This window comes from Muscardinus avellanarius (genome assembly GCF_963383645.1).
Source record: "Muscardinus avellanarius genome assembly, chromosome: 3".
Classification (NCBI taxonomy): domain Eukaryota; kingdom Metazoa; phylum Chordata; class Mammalia; order Rodentia; family Gliridae; genus Muscardinus; species Muscardinus avellanarius.
The window spans coordinates 20,579,563-20,595,876 of NC_137788.1; the positions used below are offsets into that span (position 1 = coordinate 20,579,563).

The 16,314-nt window shown below is 47.9% G+C and overlaps 1 protein-coding gene across 1 annotated transcript in view; it reads right to left on the reverse strand.

Annotated features, from left to right (window-relative positions):
• Positions 1–924: 924 nt before the first annotated feature.
• Positions 925–16,314, reverse strand: part of PAFAH2 (platelet activating factor acetylhydrolase 2) — a gene marked incomplete at both ends in the record, with an annotated part of 32,853 nt that continues 17,463 nt past the window's right edge. The window contains 2 exons of the mRNA XM_080690845.1: positions 925–1,019; positions 12,577–12,731. Of these exons, the coding sequence (XP_080546971.1) occupies positions 925–1,019; positions 12,577–12,731 (250 nt within the window). The remainder of the gene's footprint in view (positions 1,020–12,576; positions 12,732–16,314) is intronic.

The following is a 16,314-nucleotide window of genomic DNA, read 5'->3' on the forward strand; positions in this document are numbered from 1 at the left end:
CTACTCGTTTTGTTCCCTGTCAAGATACACTTTTGAGCAGGGCAGATTGTGCACACCTGTACTCCCAGGACTTGGGTGGCTGGGACAGGAGGATTTCAGGTTCAAGGTCAGCCTCCAGAATGAGACGCTCAGCAATCTAGCGAGACCATGTCAGAACAAACAAGCAAGTAGCCTGGGGTTCCATCCCCAGTAACACACACGCACGCACACGCACACACACGCACGCACACGCACACACGCACGCACGCACACCCACCCACACGCACGCACACACGCCCGCACGCACGCACACACGCACGCACACACACCATACGCTTTTGGCCATACTCTAAAGACCTCCAGAGTTGAGGTGCCCGCTGTGGTAGCGTCTCTCCCCACGTTATGAGAACAGTACTGTTGGCTGCACTGGGGCTCCGAAGTGTAACTTCCTCCTAAATGCCCAGTGCTGAGCTCCATGTGGTGGGAAGACTTAAAGAGACATGGCAGATCTGATGATGGTCCCTATCCTAGGAGCTATCTAAAAAGCTGGTCTGTCCCCAAGTCCTCGGGCAGAGGGAGAGATGGGCAGGAGGCCCTCGAGGTCCACTCTCTGTCCCGTGGCCTCATCGCCTCCACTAAGGAAGCCACGGCGGCCCAAGGCTCGGGAGGGAGTGGGCTCTCCAGGCTGAGGCTCCATCCCCGACTTCTCGCCTGCCATCAGGGTGCGGTCCAAGAAGTCAGTGTGATGATCAGTCCGTGACCTGTGTCCCAGGGGGCGTTTAAGATCAACAAGTGCTAAGATCAGGGCGCCAGCCGTCCAGTCCGCAGTGTGATTACTTTCTCTTGATCTGTGAAAGAGGGTCATGGTGACCACTTCCGGATAAGTGTGGGTACCCCCACATGGGAGCTCAGCCCAAGTGACCTTTCAAAAATGGCCAGTTGTGCCTAGAGGCTGGACAGCTGGTGTGGAGCCCCAGGAGTGAGCGACGGTCCGATGCCTTCAATGAGGTTGTCCCATTGGTCATAGTCCTCTTTGAGGTCTGGAAGGAAAAAACAGAAACGTTAGATCAAGGATTAGCTACCAGCCAGGCATGCTGGTACATGCCTCCAGTACTTGGGAGGCTGAGACAGGAGGATTGTAGGTTTGAGGCCAACCTCAGCAATTTAAGCAAGAACCTCAGAAACTTAGTGAGCCCCTGTTTCTAAATAAAAAATAAAATAGTTCTGGGAGTGTAGCTCAGAGGTACTGGGCTCAATCTCCAGTACCAAAAAAACAACAGAACAAAAACACTTATCATGATTCAATGGGTCACCCTGGAGAGCGAGCACCCAGGATCCAGGACTGCTTATGGTGGTTCTGATGATAATGATAATCATTTATATAATAATGAAAACTAATTGTTCAGCACCCTTACAAATTATGTACTTAGCTGGGCGTGAAGGTGCATGCTTGTAATTCCAGCATTTGGGAGTCTGAGGCAGGAGGAACGCGGTTTGCGGCCAGCCTCAGCTACTTAAGTGAGACCTGGTTTCAAAATAAAGAATAAAAAATAGGGCTGGGGGTGTAGCTCGGAGGTAGAATGCACCTGGATTCCATCCCCAGATCTGAAAAATAAATAAATTACATACTTAATCCATGGAACTCGGTAACAACAGTAACCAAGGACACTTATTGAAGGAGAATTTGTTCTACAGAATGTGTCAAAGGTTCATGTGCAGTTTCATGTAGTGTTCACAATGTTCCTAAGGGCTAAGTACTATGACTAGCTCTTGTCTATAATGGGGGAAATTGAGGCTCAGGGAAGCTACCTGATTTGTCCAAGGTCGTTAGAGGAGGCAGAATTTAGCCCCAGGTCAGAAAGGCAGAAAACATGAAGAGTCTACTTTCAGACGTGAGGACGGACGTTGCTCAGCATGAGCTCAGTGCTCCCAGCAACGGCTGCAAATCCAGGGCCGCCACACGGCAGGAGCCACAGGGCAGCGACAGCACAAAGCAGCAGGCAGCAGGCAGCTGGCGTGACAGCAGAGGCCCGGGGACCCTGCAGAGGATCCAACTATGTGTCTAGACAGTTGGCGAGGAAGCCAGGCTCAGCTGCACAGGCAAATGGTGTCCTCATTCAAAACAAACAGAAGCTGGGCCGGGCGTGATGGTGCACGCTTGTAATCCCCGTACTTGGGAGGCTGAGACAGGAGGATCGCGCAGGTTCAAAGCCAGCCTCAGCTACTTAGTGAGGCTCTCAGCAACTCAGTGAGACCCTGTTTCCAAATAAAGTATAAAATGGGTCTGGGAGTATAGCCCGGAGGTAGAAAGCCTCTGGGTTCCACCCCCGGTACCACCAAAAAAACCCCAAAAAACAAAAAACAAAAAAACCAGAAGCTGGGACAGGACGGGACCACTCTCATCTGTCTTTGGAGAAATCACCAGCGTCTGGCTAAGAACCTGGCATGGAACTGGTCCTCATTAATTCAGACACACCGCGCATGCTCACAAGGTGCCACAAATACATCCAAGAACAAAACAGGCAGAGACCCTGTCCTCAGAGCTTGTACTCTAGTACCTAGAGACAAACAATAAAAGTATGTAAGATGTAAAAAGGCCACTGGGCATGGTTGCACATGGGAGGACTACAGGTTTGAAGCCAGCCTCAACAACCTAGTGAGGCTATCAGAAACTTAATGAGAGCAGGGCGTGGTGGCACACACTTGTAATCCCTGCGCTTGGGAGGCTGAGGCAGGAGGATCGCATGGGTTCAAAGCCAGCCTCAGCTACTTAGTGAGGTTCTCATCAACTTAGCGAGACCCTGTTTCCAAATAAAATATAAAATAGGTCTGGGGTATAGCCTGGGGGTAGAAAGCCCCTGGGTTCTATCCCCAGCACCCTGCCCCCCCCCACACACAAAGAAACTTAATGAGACTTTGTTTTCAAATAATAAATTAAAAAAAAATAGCCAGGTGTGGTGGTACAGGCTTGTAATCCCAGTACTTGGGAGGCTGAGACAGGAGGATCTCAGGTTCGTAGCCAGCCTCAGCTACTTAGTGAGGGCCTCTGCAACTTAGTGAGACCCTGTTTCAAAATCAAGAATAAAAAATATGGCTGGAGTTGTAACTTGAAGGTAGAAGGCCCCTGGGTTCAATTTCCAGTACTGGGGAAAAAAAAAAAAAAAGGGCTAGAAAGGCAACCCAGAGGGAGATGGCCTCTGGGTTCCATTCCAGCATCATCAACAAAAAAGATGTGACAGGGGAGAAAGTACTGTGTGTGTGGGGAGGGCAAGCAGATCAAAGAATGTGGGTGGTAGATTTGAAGGCACAATTTTTTTTTTTTTTTTTGGAACTGGGCATGGAACCCAGGGACATTCTACCTCTAAGCTATACCCCCAGCCCTATTTATTATTTTTTTATTTTTATTTTTTTGTGGTACTGGGGGTGGAACCCAGGGGCATTCTACTTCTGAGCTACACCCACAGCCCTATTTTTATTCTTTATGTTGAAATAGGGTCTCACAGAATTCTAAAGGGCCTCACCAAGTAGTAGCTGAGGCTGTCCTCAAACCATGATCCCTGGCCTATTTTTTATTTTGAAACAGGGTCTCACTAAGTTGCTAAGAGCCTCACTAGGTAACTGAAGCTGGACGCAAACCTGTGATCCTCCGGTCTTAGCCTCCCAGATACTGGGATTACAAAACTGCCCACCACACCTGGCTTCTTCTTCTTTTTTTTTTTTTTTTGTACTGAGGATTGAGCCCAGGGACATTACACCTCTGAACTACTCCCCCAGCCGTATTTTATATATTTTTTATTTTGAAATAGGGTCTCACTACACTGATGAGTCTCACTACTTGCTGAAACTGTCCTTGAACCTGCTATTGTCCTGTCTAGCCTCCCAAGTACTAGGATTACAAGTGTGTGCCACCACACCTAGCTGCAAAATAGGGTTTATTTATTTATTGGTACTGGGGATTGAACCCAGGTATGCTCTAAATTACTGAGCTACACCCCCAGCTTTATTTTATTTTTTATTTTGAAACAGGACCTCACTAAGTTCCTGAGACTTGCCTTGAACTGGCAATCCTCCTTTCTCAGCCTCCCAAGTATTGGGATTACAGGCGTGCACCACCACACCTCACTTAAGAGCACAACGTTGTGTGTGTGCTAGTTATTGGGTATTGAACCCAGGGGGCATCCTACCTCTGAGCTACATCCCCAACCCAACACTATATTTTTTTTTTTTTTTTGAAACAGGGTCTCACTGCACCCAGCAAGAGTACAGTGTTTAAAAAGAGTAGTCAGAAGCCGGGTGCAGTATGCCTGTAATCCCAGTACTAGGGAGGCTGAGACAGGACATCACAGGTTTGAGGACAGCCTCAGCAAGTAGTGAGACTCTCAACCTAGTGAGACTGTGTTTCAAAATAAAATAGGGCTGCCGGGCGTGGTGGCGCACGCTTGTAATCCCCGCGCTTGGGAGGCAGAGACAGGAGGATCGCGCAGGTTCGAAGCCAGCCGCGCGCGCTGGCTTAGGAGACCCTGTTTCCAAATAAAAATGTAAAAATAGGTCTGGGAGTGTAGCCCGGAGGTAGAAGGGCTTCCAGGAAACCCAGTACCACCAAAAAATAAAAATAAATAAATAAAATAGGGCTGAGGCAATAGCTCCAAGGTTGAGGTAGAAAATGGCCCTGGGAACAATCCCCAGTACTACACACAAAAAAAGGGGGGCAGTCAGGGCAAGCCTCAACAAGAAGGGACTTGAGGGCTGAAGCCGCAGTGCAAAGGCCTGAGCACTGAGGCTCCTGTGGAGGGAGGGAGGCAGGCCAAGGGAGAAGAGCCAGAGGGGCTATGGCCCCTTACAGGACCTGGCAGGACAACGGCTGTGGCTTTGACTCTCAGATAAATGGAGAGCCAATGGAAGGCTTTGAGCAGAGGAGTGACAAGATCTGACTTACTAAAGGGATCACTGGCTGCTCTATTAAGAAAAGACTAGAAAGCCAGGCCTGATGGCACACACCTGTAATCTCGGTACTTGGGAGGCTGAGACAGGAGGATCGTAGGTTCGAGGACAGGCTCAGCAAGTAGTGAGACTCTCAGCGACCTAGCAAAACCCTATTTCAAAAAAAAAAAAAAAAAGGCTGAAGCTGTAGCTCTGAGGTAGAAGGCCCCCGGGTCCAATCTCAAGTAACCCCCCACATACATACACACGAGATGGGTGTAATGGTGTATAGCTAGAATCCCTGTATTTGGGAGGCTGAGACAAGGAAGATCACAGTTTGAGGACAGCCTCAGTTATAGAGTGAGGCCCTTTGCAACTCAGTGAGACCCTGTTTCAAAATAAAGAATAATTAAAAAAAAGGGGGGGGGGCTGGTGGTGGTGTAGCTCAGAGGTAGAATGGCTCTTGGTTCCATATCCCATACTGCGAAAGAAAGAAAGAAAGAAAGAAAGAAAGAAAGAAAGAAAGAAAGAAAGAAAGAAAGAAAGAAAGAAGGAAGAAAGGAAGAAATAGAGGAAAGGAAAGGAAAGAAAAAAAGGGAAAGGAAAGGAAGAAGAAAGAAAGGAAGGAAGGAAGGAAGGGAGGGAAAAATGACTTGAGAAGGATAGTGGGGTGGTAACAAGTGATTAGATTTTTTTTTTTTTTTTTTTTTTTTGGTAGTACTAGGGTTCCTGGAAGCCCTTCTGCCTCCGGGCTACACTCCCAGATCTATTTTTCACTTTTTTATTTTTGGAAACAGGGTCTCTTAAGCCAGCGCAGCTGACTTCGAACCTGCGCGACCCTCCTGTCTCCGCCTCACAAGCACGGGGATTACAAGCGTGCGCCACCACGCCTGTCCAAGTGATTAGATTTTAGTGTGTCATTTTTGTGTATGTGTGTGGTTCTAGGAATTCAAACAGGGCCTCACATATGCTAGGCAAGTACTCTGCCACTGAGCTGTATCCCCAGCCCATTTCTGAGGACTAGGTGGGAGATGTACAAGAAGAAACAAGGATAAAGACTTTGGCCGGAGTAACTAGAAGGATGGAGCTGCCACCATGCTCTTCTACCTCCCGACTGTGAGCTAAACGAGCCTCTTTATAAAGTACCCAGCCAGCCAGGTGTAGTGGTGCCCACCTGCAATCCTAGTACTTGGGAGCTGAGACAGGAGGAACTCAGGTTCAAAGCCAGCCTTGACACCTTAGTGAGGCTCTTAGCAACCTAGTGAGACTCTGTTTCCAACAAAAAAATAAAATTGGGCTAAGGGTGTAGCTTGGAGGTAGAATGCCTCTGGGTTCAATCCCCAGTACAAAACAAAACAAAACTAAGCCATGGGCATTTTGCTAGAGCAAGAGAAAAAAGACCAAGCCACAGTTCAAACACTGGGGCATTGGATGTAGCAAAACTGGTCAAAGAGGAGCAGATCAAGATAGGAAATAATCCACAGCACAGCCCCTGTTTTCCGGGAGGGGAGGGCATCAGCACTCTCGCAGAAGACCAGAGGATCGCGGTTCGCGGACAGCCTCAGCTACTTAGTGAGGCCCTCTGCAACTCAGTGAGACCTGGTTTCAAAATAAAGAATAAAAAATAGGGCAGGGGGTGTAGCTCAGAGGTCGAATGCCCCTGGGTTCCATCCCCAGAGCTGCAAAAAAAAAGTGCTGAGAGTTCCAGTGAGATGAGGTCGATGCCATGAAGGTCATTAGAGAGCTTGACCTCGCAGTTTGATTCAGTACTACAATGCAGACGCCTTGCTGGGGTAAGTTTAAGAGAGAATGGGAGGAGAGAAGTTAGAAAAAAGGTAAAAGAGACACTCTTTTGAGGAGTTTGAGGGAACAGGAAGAGGGGGTGATACTCAGAGGGATTCTGAGGCCAAGGGAGTTTTCTTCTGTTTGTTTTATTTCGCTGGGGACTAAGCTCGGGACCTCACGCATGCTAGGCTCTAACTCTGCTGTACCCTCCAGCCCAAGAGTTTCCTTTTTCTGTTTGTTCTGTAGCACTGGGGATTGAACACAGGTCCTCACATGCTGGCCAAGTGCTCTACCACTAAGCTTGTCCTGTGACAAGAGGTTTTTTTTAAGGTGAGAGAAACTTGGGCATGAAATGAGCCAGTAGAGAGGGGAAAATGGATGACCTAAAGGAAAAAGGAAACATTTGCTGGTAAGATCATCTTAACCGGCAAGAAGATGGAAGCTGGTATGTGAGGGGAGGGGCTGGCTGTTTCGTCAACATTCTCACTGCCACACAGAGCAAGGAAGATTTGTTTGCTCAGTTTTGGAGATTTTGGGGGTTCAATCCATGTCAGGCAGGATCTGTGGAGCTCAAGGCACGGAGGCAGGAAGCAGAGAGGGAGAGAGCAACGCTCTGCTCTCACATCATGGGCAGCAGAAGCAAAACAGAGAAGCAGGGGGAGGAGAGACTATAACAACCCCCAAGGCCGAACCCCAGGGCCCCTTCTTAACAACTAAGCCCTGCTTTGTGTGTGTGTGTGTGATGGTACTGGGGATGGAACCCTTCTACCTCCAGGCTACACTCCCAGACCTATTTTATATTTTATTTGGAAACAGGTTCTCTTAAGCCAGTGAGGCTGGCTTCGAACCTGCGCGGGGATGAGAGTGTGCGCACCACGCCGGCCTAAGCCCTGCTCTTAACGTTGCTACCTGTTTCTGTGAGGACCAGGATTACATTCTAAATCCAAACCATTACACTGGCCTTAGGCGGCCACTCAAGGGGAAGTTTCAGGAATGCAGAGGACGCTGCACCTGCGTCTGCACAGAAGATGGTGTGGGGAGTCTGAGGAAGTGCCGGTTGCTTCCATGTGTATTGAAGTGGGAGGCAAAGTCCCGCAGTGAGAGACAGGCTGGGGGAAGAGGTGCTAGAGGTTTGAGGAGGAAGGGGAGGGGTGAAACAGTCTTCCAGGAGATTGGGAGAGAGGAGGCGGAGACGGGAGCACAGGGGTCATATGGAGGAAGCTGTGATCTCCTGTCTGGAAGGTGGCATCCTGAATCACACAGCAGGACACATGCTGTGCTCACAGGTCTTTCTCAGGAGCGAGGTGCGGCTGAGCCACCTACGGCCCATTTTAGTTTTCCATGTGACAAAGCACTGCTTTTTTTCTCTCTTTGTAAAGCTAATTAGACCAGGCTTATTCAGACTGTCTTACTCCAACAAGATTAAGACAAGAGCCTTCTACCTGAGCTCTCTGCCTCCCAACTCAGCCCAGCTCGCCCATCGCCAGGCTGCAGACTGCCTACCAACCCGTCTAATCATGACATCCTCCCGCTCAGAATCGCCAAGGGCTCCTCAGAGCCTGTGCAATAAAGTCCAGACGTCTCAGGAAATACGTGGGCTTCTACAGTTGGCTTTTGCTCACCTAACTACCTTCATCTTTCCACAGATCACCGTCCTGAGCTCGGGTACCCAGGCAGTGTCTCAAAACTGACCAGGCCCATGTTAGCCTTTGCGCCTCTGTCCAGGGGGCCTCGCCCCAGCCTGCCTGTGAGCTCTCTTCACCCATCAAGATCAAGAGTGAGCCTCCCTCCGTCCAGGCAACCCTCTTTCCTGGCTAGCCTTCTGTCCTGTCAGTGAGATGTGAGGTATAGACTGCGCGTACACCTTAGTCACGAACTTACTACTCTATACTGTCACCAATATCCCAGTGCAGCCTGGGATTATCAGGTTATTAAGTGGCACAGCCTGGAACTGGACAGCCTGGGCTGTGTAACAGCTGTGCTACTTAATAGCCTGAACAGAATACTTAAATTTTCTAAGCTTCAGTGTCTTCTTTTGTAAAATGGAGTTAATAATAAAAGTACCTACTGGAAAGGTCTGTCTTCAGAATTACAGGTGATGGTGTACCTAACTACTGAATAGAAGGCATACTGCTGGCATAAATTAACTCAGTGACAGTGGTCTTCGAATAGTCTACTGTCTCCTGCCTTCATCTCCTCTTCTGCTGGTCTCTAACAATGGGCATCTCAGCTCAAAAGGCTCCTGAAGGGAGCCCAATCGTGTCATCATGAGCTCCCCTAATACTTTTAATCTGTTTTTTTTTTTTTTTTTTTTGCAGAACTGGGGATTGAACCAGAGGCATTCTACCTCTGAGATATACTCACAGCCCTATTTTTATTCTTTATTTTGAAACAGGGTCTCACTAATTTGCAGAAGGCCTAAGTAGTTGAAGCATTCATCACCACATCTGGTATTACCTTTAGTCTTAAGCTCTTATAATGACATGGTACCTAAGGAGAAAGAAGAAAAGTGGGCTGACAACAGACAGCTAGGTGCCATCCAAATCTTGAGATGTCACTAGATGAGATGGCGCACACCTGTAATCCCAGCGCTTAGGAGGCTCAGACTGGATGACTTCAGGTTTGAGACACTATTTAAAAAAAGGAGGGGTAGAGCCGGGCATGGTGGTGCACCCTTGTAATCCCAGTACTTGGGAGGCTGAGACAGGAGGATTGCAGGTTCGAAGCCAGCCTTAGCAGCTTTTTGAGGCTCTCAGCAATTTAGTGAGACCCTGTTTCCAAATGAAATATAAAAATAGGTCTGGGAGTGTAGCCTGGAGGTAGAAAGCCTCTGAGTTCCATCCCCCAAAAAGGGGGCTATAGCTTAGAGGTAAAATGCCCTTGGGTTCAATCCCCAGTAACAAAAAAGAAAAAAGCCTTGAGATAAAGAACCATTCCCCTCCTGCCAAGCGATAAGAATGATGCTAATATCTCCATGAGCTCTGAAGTCTACATACTCAGGCTGGAGTAATGTCTCACAGTGTGCAAGATGACATGCACGGGTAGAGCGAGGCGTGGTGTCACGGGAGGATCGCAGGTTTGAGGACAGCCTCAGCAATTTGGTGAGACCCTCAGCAACATGGCAAGACCCTGTTTCAAAATAAACAAAACAGGGCTGGGTGTCTACCTCAGGGGTAGAACATCTCCAGGTTCAAGTTACAACACACACACACACACACACACACACACACGGACCTGCCAGGCATCGTGGCACATACTTGTCATCCCCGCACTCGGGAGGCTGAGACAGGAGAATCACGCAGGTTCGAAGCCAGCCTCAGCTGCTTAGTGAGACCCTGTTTCCAAATAAAGTATAAAACCAGTCTGGGAGTGTAGCCCAGGGGTAGAAAGCCTCTGGGTTCCACCCCAGCATCACCAAAAAAAAAGGAGGGGGGTAAATATACAAATGCAAATTTGGTTCAAAATGTCAATAAATGAAGAAACAAACAAAACAAAAAGTTAATACATTCAAAACAGAACAGATGTTAAAAGCAAACCCAATCCAAACCAAATTTGTTGCACAGTTGAGGAGAGTGTGAACGCACCAAGTCCATCTGCAAGTGTGATGTCCGAAGCAGAGTGCCGGTCAGGCCGCATCTGGCTCACCATGCTCAAGGCGGGGCCCCTAAGAAGGCACCGATGAGCAGGGCGTCCAGTGCGCAGTTAGCTCAGCAAGCACAAAACTGAGAGGACATCAGAGATGCCCTCAGATATCCACAGAGCTGCGCCGTGCCACCTGAGGCCTGGATGGGCCACTCTTGAGGGGATAAGCTGTACAAATGGGGGAGGATTACACAGTATTGGGTCTTACTGTCAGTTAGTTATGTCAGACTTTAGGAGTCCAGACAAGCCTGGCTCGCTCCTGACCTTAAGCTCCCTGTAGGCGACAGTGGTGAGGGGTCAGTCCCATGATAGTACATCTGATCAAGAGCGCTTCAGGCCTGGGCTGAACAATGGCCTGAGCTGATACAATCAAACTGTCTCTCTTGGGAATCTGGTCTAAGAAATCCAAAACAAACACAAACAGGGTGTGGTGGCATGCACCTGTAATACCAGTATTTGGGAGGCTAAGACTGGAGGTCTGCAGATTTGAGGACAGCTTCAGCAAGGAAGTGAGACTTTTATGAACCAAATGAGATCCTGTTTCAAAAAACAGGGATGAGAGTATAGCTTAGAGGTAGAACACCCCCAGGTTCAATCCCTAGTATCCATACATATACACCAACACACACACACACACACACACACACACACACACACACACACACACACACACAAAAAAAAAAAAAAAAAAACCGGCAGAGAACAGTAAGCGCTCATGAGGAAAGTGTAAACCCACAAGCTAGAACAAGCCATGAATGGCTCAAGCCAAGCGAAGCTATGAGGAAGCAGAAACGAAATAAACAGATGCTCTCCTTATCCGCAAGGGGAAAAACACAGTGAAATGGAAAAGGCATGCGAGACAAAGACAACCAGGGAAGCCGGGCGTGGTGCGCACGCTCGTAATCTCAGTACTCGTGGGCTAAGACTGGAGGATCTCAGGTTCAAGGACAGCCTCAGCAAGTAGCAAGACCCAGTTTCAAAATAAAAATAAAATAGGGCTGCTGGGGGCATAGCTTAGAGGTAGACTGCCCCTGGGCTCAAGCTCAAAACCCAGTATGGTAAAAATTTTAATAAAAAAGGAAAGAAAACCAGGGATATCATGAGAAGGGACAGAGAGACTCAGCTCATGAGACAAAGCAAAGGAGAGGTCAGTCCTGCAAGTGACCGTGGCTCCTGTAACCACGCTGTCCAGGTGTACTCTCAAACAAGCTATACTTTTTTGGGGGCGGGTACTGGGGACTGAACCTAGGAACAGTCTACCTCTGAGCTATCCCTCCAGCCCTAGTTTATTTCTTATTTTGAAACAGGGCCTCACTAAATTGCTGAAGTCCTCACTGAGTTGCTGGGGCCGGCTTCAAACCTACAATCCTCCTGTCTCAGCCTCCCAAGTTCTGGAGTTACAGGTATGCTCCACCATACATGGCAACAGGCTTTACTTTTTTTTCCAGGTGAGGTAGTGAATTTCCAGGAGGTTTTTGTTTTTGCAGTACTAGGGATGGTACCCAGGGGCGTTCTACCTCCAGCCCTATTTTTATTCCTTATTTTTTGAAACAAAGTCTTGCTTAGTTGCAAAGGGTTTTAGTAGCTGAGGCTGTCCACGAACTGCAATCCTCCTGTCTTAGCCTCCAAATGCTGGGATTACAAGCATGCACCACCATATCCAGCTTGTGAATTTCCAGTTTTTGTAACTAAAAAAGCTAGAATATCAGCCAGGAAGAGTGGCACCTGCTTGTAATGCCAGTACTTAGGAGGCTGAGACAGGAGGATCACAGGTTCGTGGCCAGCTCCAGCTACTTAGTGAGGCCTTCTGCAACTTAGTAAGATCCTGTTTCAAAATAAAGAATAAAAAATTGGACTGGGGTTGTAGCTCAGAGGTAGAATGCCCCTGGGTTTCACCCCAGTACCACCAAAAACAAAAACAAAAACAAAAGATAGGGCTAGGGTGTATCTCAGAGGTAGAATGCCAAAAAAAACCCAAAATATCAACTCTTAAAACTTCTAGTTTCCAGTGGTAGAGAGCTTGGTCATGCATTATGGAAGACACGAGAAGATACCCCTTTAGGGTGGAAGCCGGACCAGAGACCTGGACAGGCCGTGCTGGACAGCCAGTTTCTCTATAATTCTAGATAAGTCTTTCGCTCTGGTTTTCCACTTGCCACAATCTCTCAGGGCCCAACCGTGCCAGGACAGACCACCGTGCTGCAGAACCCCAGGGACACAGGCTGCCCCGGGACCCAGCTCTCTCCTTACCGAGGTGCCTCTGCAGGAAGGCCAACATGGCCCGCACCACAAGCTCTTGGCCTTCGTAGGGGTCCAAGCTCCCACGGGTCTGAGCGGAGAACAACTTCACGAGGAAGACGCCGGTCACGAATGCAAAGTCAGTCTGACTCCGATGGACAGAACCACTAGAGGAAAGAAAACACACAAACTGGTGGGCTCTGGGGTCAGGTGTGCGCGAACGTGCCAAGCACTCGCTGCAAGGCGCTTCCTGTGCACAAGCACATGTGAGTTTCACAGTAACTCTGTCAAGGAAGTATTCTTCCCTTTCACAGAACTGAAGAGAGAAGTGGTCTGCTGAAGGTCACGCGAGAACTAGGAAATGAATCCAGGTATGTCTCACTAACAAAGCTGTCTCAGCCCATAGAGCAAGCACTGGCAGAACACATTAGCTCCTTGTCAGAACAGTACCCTGGAGCAAGCAGGGAAAAGTAATTGCTGGCTTTTATTGAAATAATCAGAAAAGTAGCCGGGCGTGGTGCCGCACGTTTGTAATCCCAGCATTTGGGAGGCTGAGACAGGAGGATCGTGGTTTGCAGACAGCCTCAGCTACTTAGTGAGGCCCCTTGCAACTTAGTGAGACCCTGTTTCAAAATAAAGAATAAAAAATAGGGCTGGGGGTGTAGCTCGGAGGTCAAATATCCCTGAGTTCCATCCCCAGGCCTGCAGGGGAAAAATAAAAAATAAAAAAAGGGCAACTGCATAGGGAAATAGGTTTTGGATTAAGTCATTTGGCTCTAAACGCATTCATTTATATTGTATTGCTAGGATCAAACCCAGTGCTTTGTACATGCTAGGTGAGTTCTACTGATAAATGAGCTACACATTTTTTTTTTTTTTGGTGGTACCGGGGGTGGAACCCAGAGGCTTTCTACCTCTGGGCTATACTCCCAAACCTATTTTATATTTTATTTGGAAACAGGGTCTCACTAAGTTGCTGAAAGCCTCACTAAGTAGCTGAGGCTGGGTTCGAACCCGTGCAATCCTCCTGTCTCAGCCTCCCAAGCGCGGGGATTACAAGCGTGCGCCACCACGCCCGACTGAGCTACACATTTAACCCTCTAAATACACTTAATTTGCGGTTCATATATGCTAACTTACATCTAACTAATTTTACTATTCAATTTGATGAGGAAAGGAAAATCTAAATGCTAAAGTTTCTGTCATACAAAAAAAAAAAAAAACTAATTTCTTAAAAATGCATTAATTAAAGCCAGGCGTGGTAGCGCATGCTTGTAATCCCAGCATTTGGGAGGCTGAGACCCGAGGATCACGGTTTGCGGACAGCCTCGGCTACTTAGTGAGGCCCTTTGCAACTCACTGAGACCCGGTTTCAAAATAAAGAATAAAAAATACGGCAGAGGGTATAGCTCGGAGGTCGAATGCCCCTGGGTTCCATCCCCAGACCTGCAAAAAAAAAAAAAAAAAAAAAAACATTAATTAGCTGGAGGCGGTGGCACATGCCTATAATCATAGTACTTGGGAGGTTGAGACAGGAGGATTGCAGGTTCGTGGCCAGCCTCAGCAAATTGTGAGGCCCTCTGCAACTTACTGAGACCCTGTTTCAAAATAAAGAATAAAACAGGGTTGGAGGTATAGGTCAGAGGTAGAATGACCCTGGGTTCCATCCTCAGTACAACAACAACAAAATGCATTAATTAAGGTATACAAAAAAATGCATGAAAAAGGAAAATACAGGCGTGGTGGCGCACGCTTGTAATCCCAGCATTTGGGAGGCTGAGACTGGAGGATCGCGGTTCGTGGACAGCCTCAGCTACTTAGTGAGGCCCTCTGCAACTCGGTGAAACCTGGCTTGAAAATAAAGAATAAAAAATAGGGCAGGAGGGGTAGCTTGGAGGTCAAATGCCCCTGGGTTCCATCCCCAGACCCGTGAAAAAAAAAAAGAAGAAAAAATAGGGTTGGGGCATAGCTCCAAGGTAGAATGCCCCCTGAGTTCTACCCCCATTACAAAAAAAAAAATGCATGAAATAATATACTAGATACTTGGGCACCTGGCACTCAGTTCAGAAATAACACACTGCCAACCGGTACAGCGGCTTGTAATCCCAGGATTTGGGAGGCTGAGTCAGGAAGGCCGCGGTTCACAGACAGCCTCAGCTACTTAGTGAGGTCCTTTGCAACTCAGTGAGACCCTGTTTCAAAATAAAGAATAAGAGGCTGGGCATGGTGGCTCACGTTTGTAATCCCCGCGCTTGGGAAGCTGAGGAGGACCGCACGGGTTCAAAGCCAGCCTCAGCTACTTAGTGAGGCTCTCAGCAACTTAGTGAGACCCTGTTTCCAAATAAAATACAAAATAGGTCTGGGAGTGTAGCCTGGAGGTAGAAGGCCTCTGGGTTCCATCCCCAGTACCACACCCTCCCATACACACACAAAAAGAACAAACAAAAGAAAGGAAGGAAGGAAGGGAGGAACAGAGGAAGGAAGGAAGGAAGGAAGGAAGGAAGGAAGGAAGGAAGGAAGGAAGGGAGGGAGGGAGGGAGGGAGGGAAGAAGAGCACACTAACACACTGCCAGTAGTTCGGTTCTCTTTACAAACCCTGTTACAACTGCTCTCCTCTCCCTTCCCTGCAGGTCACAAACGTTTGGGTTTGACCAGCCTGGGAAAACGTTCTAGCAGTTCTATCCCCTGCAAAGCCATGAGATCAAAATGAAAGGGGAGGGGCTGGCCCCACAAAGAGAACCGGGCCAAGAGAACCAGGCCAAGGTAGGCAAAGGGAGAAGCCACTGACTACGGACAGACGCTGCTGTTCTGGCGCATGGTTTTGGCATTCCAACCACCTAAGTGATTCTCAAAGTCCAGGGCACATAGCCCCTGTTCTCTTCCTGAAGTGGGATCTGAGATCCCAGACCATGGTGCTGTTAGGCTCGAGAGCAGGAGATTTCCGCACTGCCTCTCTAGCTCCGCACCACCTCCTGTAGAGCCAATTGTCTTAAAGTCACTAAAAATTGTTTGCTCTGATAAATGGTTTCCCAAAGAAATCTAGTGCTAGAGATGAAAGCAAAGAGAATGTGGTTTCTCTTGACCAGAATATGTAGTTTATAGAAGAACATATGTTATAGTGATATTCATGAATATGAGTATATGCAAAAATTCAAAAAATCTTTTAGATGGGTTTGGTGGCTGACACTTGTAATCCCAGTACTTAGGAAGTTGAGACATAAGGATCCCAAGTTTGAGGACGGCCTCAGCAACTTAACAAGACTCTCAGCAACCTAGCGAGACCTGGTTTTAAAACAAGAAATAAAACAGGGCTGGGAATATAGCTCAGAGGTAGAATGCCCATGGGTTCAACCTTGTTTCACAAAAAATAAATAAATAAAAATATTTTGATGAATGATCAAAGATCTACTATTTGTACACTCTTCAAAAGACCCAATAAAATTCCCAAAGGAGGCTAGAGGTCTCAGGAGCCCTTCTAGACCACACCCCTTCCTCTCTGGCACACAACTTCACAATACCCTTTAGCCAGAAACACCAGGTAAGCCCATCTGGTCATAATGCCATACGTAGATAGAGCTAAGTGCAGAAGAGGAGCAGAGGTGAAATTACAAAAGGATTAAGATTTTGGAATTCAGGGGTATTCAGATCTCCTCTATTAAAGAGTAGAAGGTTCTGGATAATCCAAAAGAAATTAAAGGAGCCACATATGAGAGGAAAATGGAGGGGTGCTGGGGTCATGACCTGGGGCCA